General features: G+C 40.0%; 1 protein-coding gene across 1 annotated transcript in view; it reads right to left on the bottom strand.

Moving 5' to 3' along the window:
• Positions 1 to 7,901, bottom strand: part of Kcnh8 (potassium voltage-gated channel subfamily H member 8) — a 462,775-nt gene that overhangs the window by 87,476 nt on the left and 367,398 nt on the right. Inside the window, exon 10 of the mRNA XM_050165081.1 lies at positions 7,368 to 7,565. Coding sequence (XP_050021038.1) covers positions 7,368 to 7,565 — 198 coding nt within the window. The remainder of the gene's footprint in view (positions 1 to 7,367; positions 7,566 to 7,901) is intronic.

The following is a 7,901-nucleotide window of genomic DNA, read 5'->3' as shown; positions in this document are numbered from 1 at the left end:
GAGAAGCCAAGGACAATGGCACTGGGTTTTGATCCTACTTCATGTTCTGGCTTTGTGGGAGCCTAGCCAGTTTGGATGTTCACCTTCCTAGATCAGGATGGAGGGGGGAGGACTTTGGACTTTCCACAGGGCAGGGAACCCTGACTGCCCTTCAGACTGGAGAGGGAGGGGGAGAGGAGTGGGAGGAGAGGGAGGGAAAAGGGAGCCGGGGAGGGAAAAGGGAGCCGGGGAGGGAAATGGGAGGCGGGGAGGAGGCGGAATTTTTTTTTTCAATAAAAAATTATATTACACACAAAAAAAGAAATACTCAGTGCCTGCTGCATGTAGACACACATAAAAACACAAAAGCAGAATGCTCCTAAATATCCAAAAAGATCTAAAGGAAAACAAATAGTCATTAGCAACTTTATGGTGTGTGGGTATATGGATTCTAAGCAGTTTATTTTGTGTGATTTTACAATGAATAGCTCAGGGGCTTAAATATTTTACTTGGAAGAAAAAAATCTCTACTTGCAAAAAATTCATTGAATTTAAAAACAGATTAATCACCATATCAAAGAAATTAGACAGAGATTTCAGGCTCTGTAGTAAGCTGATGGGCATGGTTTGGATGCTCTGTCATCTGTCACTGTGTGTAGTAGTTTTCTTCTAGAGAATAAGCCTGTTTTATTTATTTTAACACCGTGTTTCTTAATTATCAGTATGAGTTTAACTTTGTTTTGCTTAAGTATAATGTGCAAAGCACTTAAACTGAGAGAAGTAATACGTTCAGACCATTTAGCATCCTAATTGTACATTATCAATAAAATAAATTACTGGATTAATTGTAGCATTCATAAATGTTGTTGGAAAGATCCCATCTGAGTCACCACAATTTCAAAGTCTTATTTCTACATAGGAAATCACTTCTAAGTTAAGAAGTTAGAAAATGAAACCCAGTTTTCATAGCCCCCCCCCCCCCTTGGGTCACTGACACTCATTCCGTCGTTCTGTCTTGGCAGAAAGTGTGTGTGTAACTATCAGGCAAAATCATTCCATTTTCTGCGAAAGTTTGACTCAAAAGTTCTGTATCCAGGTCAGTTTGGAAATTATCACTCACTTTTCTCTCTCTCTCTCAGAAAACTTGAATATATATATGATATATGTGATATATATCATATATATGATATATATCATATATATATGATATATTTATCATCTATCTATATTTCTTTAGTGCTCATCCTACTGAGTAAGCTGGAGGCTCTTTCACTTTGTGAGGTACCTTTACATAAAATGCATTTCATACAATTTTATTTAGTATCAGGTCTTTGAAAGAACCTTCCCAGTTGTGATCTCAGGAAGAGGTAAACAGGACTCAGAGGAGTGGAAAACCTCACTATAGTCTGGGACTGGCTTTTGCCTTTTCTCTCTTCTTTTCCCTTGCCGTATTCTCTTTCCTTCCTTGAACTTGAGCACCATTGTTTTCTCACATATGATACTATTACCAATGCTTTTAACAGCATTTCTACTGTGATTGCAGACTGTGTATGGGGGCTCTTTTCTTTTGATGGTAAAGGGGATCAGATCTCAACTTTCAGATAACCCTGTTGGTTCCTGTCTTTTCTCCTACCTCTTCATTGACCTGGAATTTTCTGTTTTTTATTAACCATCCTTGGGTTAATACTGGGTTGTGAATGTCAGGAGGCATACAAAACAAAATGAGAAGGATTTCTTAAAGGTTGAATTAAATGTTTCGAAGACATCTTAAGAATGGCCTGAACTTAAGGAATTATATCTAGTTTCAAAACATAAAATCATGCCAGGGAGTGTTGAGTTGGCAGACCCAAAGGAAGTGTGAAAACAATGCTCCATTGCAACTAAACATGTCTCAATGGTGAGCCATCTGTACCAGGAAGCTTTATCTGGCCATCAAGGCTGAGCTGATTGGCACATAAACTAAAGTAAACTTATCAGGTAACTCCAGGCAATTAGTACTAAGTTTTAAAGAAAAAAATTCAAAAATTTGGAAAAAATTTCTGTTTAGTGTCAGCAATAATATATATTGTTTTATTAACTATTTCAGAAAAAGATACATAAAAACTACATTTTGGTCATGCATTATGCATAATTCTGAATTTTTGTATGTCTACCAGTTTTTCTAAGTGTGTATTACAATACAAAACAAGCTCTAAAGAAGTCAGGTAATAGGTCTCTGATCTGCTTGAACACCTGTACTTATCACTAAGTTGTGAACTCGAAGGGCAGCATTTGTCCTTAGTGATCTCTGTTCCAACCATCCAGCACACTTGGCATAGTTCCCATGCAGTATAAATATTTATTGAGATGAATAAATCTATTTCAACTCTGTAACATCATTTATAGCTTTATAACTGTAAACAAGAAGCTAAAATTTTATGACTGGTTCAGAAAATCCATGCCCACGTCCCTTGAAAAAGGCAGCCTTCTGAAATCTTATGTCCTTGTGGTTATCATCTACATGTTAAGTAATATGACTTTCTCAAATTACGTGGATCACGTTGTTGACACAAATGGAAAACAGCCTGATATGATAAATCAGAATTTGGTTCTGTTCTGCAGCTCATATTCTCAGTTGATAGCTACATAGCTTTTAGCTCACCTGCCTTAAGTTTACAAGGTANTCTCTCTCTCTCTCTCTCTCTCTCTCTCTCTCTCTCTCTCTCTCTCTCTCTCTCTCTCTCTCACACACACACACACACACACAGACACGCATACATAGACACACATGCACTGACATACACAGACACACACACACAGACATGCATACACAGACACACACGCACTTACACACAGACACACACACAGACATGCATACACAGACACACACGCACTTACACACACAGACACACACTCACATACACACTCACACACACATACAGAGAAAGATGCATAATGCTGACTGTATAGTTCAATAAGGTTTCACAAAGTGATCATGAGCATGGAATGGCCTTTTAGATCCATAGCCCATCATGTAAAACTCATGTCTTTCAGAGCCACCAACCACCCTTCTTACCAAAGGTGACACAAATCACATTGCAACCAATAAATTGATCAACTATTGAGATTTCTCTACTCAAAATGATACAGGATGTAATCTAACTTTCCCGCTCAGCATTGAGTTTGTGATTCATCTATAGCTTTGAAGGACAATTCATCTTCATTCTGGTATAGTTCTGAGGGATAAAATTGTCTCATAAACTTCTTGTTTATTCTGCTGATGGCATTCTTCTATCACTCTGGCATTTCCTGCTGGAAGATCTGAAAATAACTCCTTTAAAGGTAGCTACTCCCCTTTCCTCTCCTTCTCCACAGGGTCTTGGCATCATGATGCTCTGACTCACTGACCCAAAGTAGTAGAACTGATGATAATGTATTGAAACCTATGAAACCAAGATACAGTGAATACACATTCATCCATAAAAAATGCACATAAATGCACACAATGCATGCTTAGGCACACACACATGCACGCATGGACACAAACACACACTTCTATTGACTATATCCATGGAAGGGGAATCACTGGGTCACCGAGTACAGGTGTATTCAGATTTGATGGATGTTGATAACATTATTGTTGACTATATAGAAATGACCACGAAGAGCATAGGGAGGCTGAAGCATGGATTATCTCTCAAAGCATAGCAGACTCCAGTGCTTTCTTGAGAATGCAGCATGGTGTTTACTTCTGGTTTCACTTTACATCTTCATGAATGATATGGAGCAGTGTTTTAGTAAGCTTATTGTTTATTCAAATATTGAAAATCTTTTCTTGAAACAGATTTTCAAATGTGCTTTAGTTTTTCCTTACAGATTTATATACCTTTTAAGAAAATATACCGGGAAGCAGTCTTTTGGATGGTAAATGTTTGCCAGTATCTAAACTCTTGCAGATTCTTGATCAAGCTCTAAGTAATGCATTCTGATAAGGAAAGATGCTGCAGTTCAATTTACAGTTCTTTGTAAAAACAAAGAGACATCTGTGTCATACTTTAGAAACACAAAATTTAGGGTCATGAGAATATGCACTAATGATGTCTTCTTGGTGATTGTTTTAAGTTTATCTCAAAATCTCATTTGCAGTTAATTCTCATGTTGTATAGTAGGGGTCCAGGTTACCTTAAACAAGTAGTTATATATTTTACACAGCAACATTTTCTTAAAAAAACATTTTATTGTTTATTTATTTTTGTTTGTATGTCTGATTGGGTGTGGATGTGAGTGCGAATGTACCATGGTGCACGAGTGAATGTTAGAGGGCCACCTTTGGAATTGTTCTCTCCATCCATGTGGGTTCCAAGGGTCGAACTCAAGTTGTCAGCCTTGACAGCAAGCACCTTTGTCTGGGTCCCAATACCACACATCGGCCATGCCATCATCCTTGACCTATAGTCTAGAGTCATACCTGAAGTGACCTTCAGTGTCTGCCTTTTGCTCCACATCTTCCTTCCTTCCTTCCTTCCTTCCTTCCTTCCTTCCTTCCTTCCTTCCTTCCTTCCTTCTTTCCTTCCTTCCTTCCTTTCTTTTTTTTTATTTTTGGTTATTTTGAGACAGTGTTTTTCTTTATCTTCGGAGCCTATCCTGGAACTAGCTGTTGTAGACCAGGCTGGCGTCAGACTCACAGAGATCTGCCTGCCTCTGCTTCCGGAGTGCTGGGGTTAAAGGCGTGCACCACCACCGCCTAGCACACATCATGTTTTCTTAATGACTGTAACATTCCAATACACATTGGTACTTTGAATGTAGATCTTCTGATTTTGTGTCTATTCATGCTTTGTCTTGGATAGTTTATGCTCCAATTCCCACTGTCTTTTAAAAAACTCGTCCATTTGCAGCCCCACGTGCATACAGACACAAGGTTGCTTTGACTTTTGTTTTAGAGATCACATGGAAACTTTAATTTAACTGGGTAAAACCAGTATTGTGACGTTGGACTCCTTACTTTGTATGACTTCCAAAATCTAAAACCATTTGTAAAATTTGTAAAAAAGTGCTTTGTAGTTTTCAGTATACTTTTGCAGAATTATAGTTCAAAATTCTACTGTTACCAGCTTCTGCAGCTCTGTTTGGGATTACAGATGTAATACACTTTAAATTTTAATTGTCACATTATTATACAGTTATTCCCAGAAACACAAATAAAAAGCCTTAAGAATTCAATGTACTTAGGTCATTTTACATGAGAGCAATCTGCTGTTTCTACCTGTTGTTAGGTCACCGCAAGTTCCAATGGCTCTTACATACTGCTTTTGTAACAGGAAGTTGGATCAAAATAAATTTAACAAAGAATTAACAAAGCGACATTATCCAATTATATCCCATATATTTTGAGTTTGTGACCAGTATGGCTCCCTATTAAGTGAGAAGCAGGGAAGAGATTATGTTTTGACAATTTCTGGTCAAGGATCACTCAGTATGGTAGGTTGGTCAAAACAGTATGCCCAGTTGTCTAACAGATTTCTCAAATGTACAAACTAGTAGGTTTTAACATTGAGCATTGCACACCATTTCCATCCGGGTAAGAAGACATATGGGCAACTTTCAGTAGGTATAGATTCTGCTTACTTGCAAAGTACATCTCATTTTGTTAGACAGAGATTGGGATTCTGGGAAGCATGAGTCTGGAAGTGAAGTGCCCACCATGGGTTCTGGCAAGTTATAGCTTTTTAGAAATGAGAATTCTTGTTCTCTGCTCTCTAGGTTGTTTGTGCTTGGCAATGACAAGGAGTCTGTTAAAACTGCTGTAGTCCCAGCATGCTGCCTCAGCAGCTCTTTCCGAGGACTGCAGATATTGGCTCTCCTTGTTTATTGCTTCTCAGCTTCCTCACTGAATTAGTACTAAATATTCTTTGCCTGGTGCTGTTCAAACTCCATAAATTCCAGCTTCTTCCTGTAAGCCAGGTCATAAGCTCCCCAAGGAAGGCTGTGTTAAGATGTTGGTCTCACCGTGTGGATGAAGACCTCTGTAAGTACTGTGTATTTTCTGCATCTTATCTCCTATGATGCTAACAGATATACTTTCTACATCCTATCCCCTGTGATACTAACAGACAGACTTTCTGTATCCTGTCATCCGTGGTGCTAACTGATGATATACTTTCTACATCTTGACTCCCATGATGCTGACTGATGTGTGGGATTGAGGGCATTAGTGGGTATGGTAAATACAGTGCTAACAAAGTCTGGTCTAAGAACGCTTATTTCACCCAGATGGGTGTGCAGCTCTAAACCTGCTCCTTACCTGTAAAGTTTCCCTTTTTGCACTGAAACAGAGAAATATTCATGTTGGTTCAAATAGTGCCACCTTAATTACTGGCTATGAAGTCTGTGAAATTACTTTAATCCCCAAAGCTTTAGATGAGTCATCTGAAAGCTCAGCAACAGTAGTGACAATTCTGTCAATTCAGGTTCAGAAAGGAGAAATCATGCTGAATATTTCAGTGTGACACTCTACATGGGAGCTAGGCTGGTTGGTAGCAGGTGGCTGAAGCAGAAAGCTGAACTGTGGAGGTCACTGGACATAACTGAGGGAGGTGCTAGAGCAGGACACACTAGGTGAAGAGGCTTAGACAGCCCTAACTGTGACTTGAGGTGTGGTGGGCAGCCGCAGAATGCAGAGATCTCTTAGGAGTTGTGAAGTCTGGAAGCTGAAAGTTAGTGATGTTGAAGGGTGGCTGTCTCCCCTGAAGGGAAGCCTGCACCCCAGAAGCAGGCAGAGCCTTGTCCCTCTTCCTGCCTACCAGTCTCCCACTCGTGTCCCTACCGGCAGAAGTGAAGATGGCTGCCAAAGTAGAAAGGTTTGTAAAGTCAAACCCTGGATTTTTAAAGCAGAATACCAAAGGCTTGTAAGAAATGGCACAGTAATGTATTGGTTAAATGGAACAATGCTGACCCCACAGACCTGCCTCAAGCACCCCACAGTACGGCACCATGATGGAAACAGACAAATTTCTAGCTTCTCCCAGTTTTTATTATTTTTTTAAACAACAATATATTAAGCATTCAATGTTCATCACACTAGAATGAGTTAAATTTGCTAACACTAACTTTGGTGGCCGTTTTGAGGGAATTCCTGAGCAATAAATGATACTTTAAGAAACAGCATTTGCCCTTCCTAAATAGGCTTTCATCTGCCCGGAAGGTGGACTCATCAACACCACCGTGGTGTCTGCTAATTCACATGTCCATTAAAGTTCCTGTTACTTACTTCCTAACTAGTGCTTCTAGTTAGGTTCTATTCCAGGATCAGACGATGTATTGCTATTGTGTTTCAGACCTGAGCAAAACGTTCAAGGGGGCACCTGGAGATTCAGTTTCTTTTCCTGCTCTAGAAGAAGATTCCTTACCTCCAATCAGCATGGTACAGATGGAAAAGATCTTCTCTGCATCCGTGTTAGCAGACACATTCCCAAATCCAACGCTGGTGAGGCTGCTGAGAGTGAAGTACAGGGCAGCAATGTAGGCGCTTCGGATGGACGGGCCCCCCAGCGTATTGTTGCCATAGTATGGAGATTCCAGCCTCTTTCCCAGCTCATGAAGCCAGCCTATAATGGAGGAAAAACAATAGGTTTCGGACTGAAAACAAGTCCCAGTTTAGCTCATGTCAGTATCTACATATGGACAATTGTCAGTGTGATTAAGGGGGGAAATAGTTATGGGAAGTAGACAAAATTGCCGGGGAGAAAAGTTTTGGGGCTGGGTTGGGGATAAAGGGGGGATGGGGAGAGAAAAGTGAGAAGGGGAGGATTGGGGGAACTTGGGGAAACAGGATGATTGGGATAAAGGAAGGTTGGATAGGGGAGCAGGGAAGCACATATCTTAGTGAAGGGAGCCACCTTAGGGTTGGCAAGAGACTTGAACCTAGAGTGGCTCCCAGGAGC

This window comes from Alexandromys fortis, unplaced genomic scaffold (genome assembly GCF_014885135.2).
Source record: "Alexandromys fortis isolate MF-2015 unplaced genomic scaffold, M_Fortis_MF-2015_v1.1 scaffold_121, whole genome shotgun sequence".
Classification (NCBI taxonomy): Eukaryota; Metazoa; Chordata; class Mammalia; order Rodentia; family Cricetidae; genus Alexandromys; species Alexandromys fortis.
This window is presented reverse-complemented; position numbering and strand designations above follow the sequence as displayed.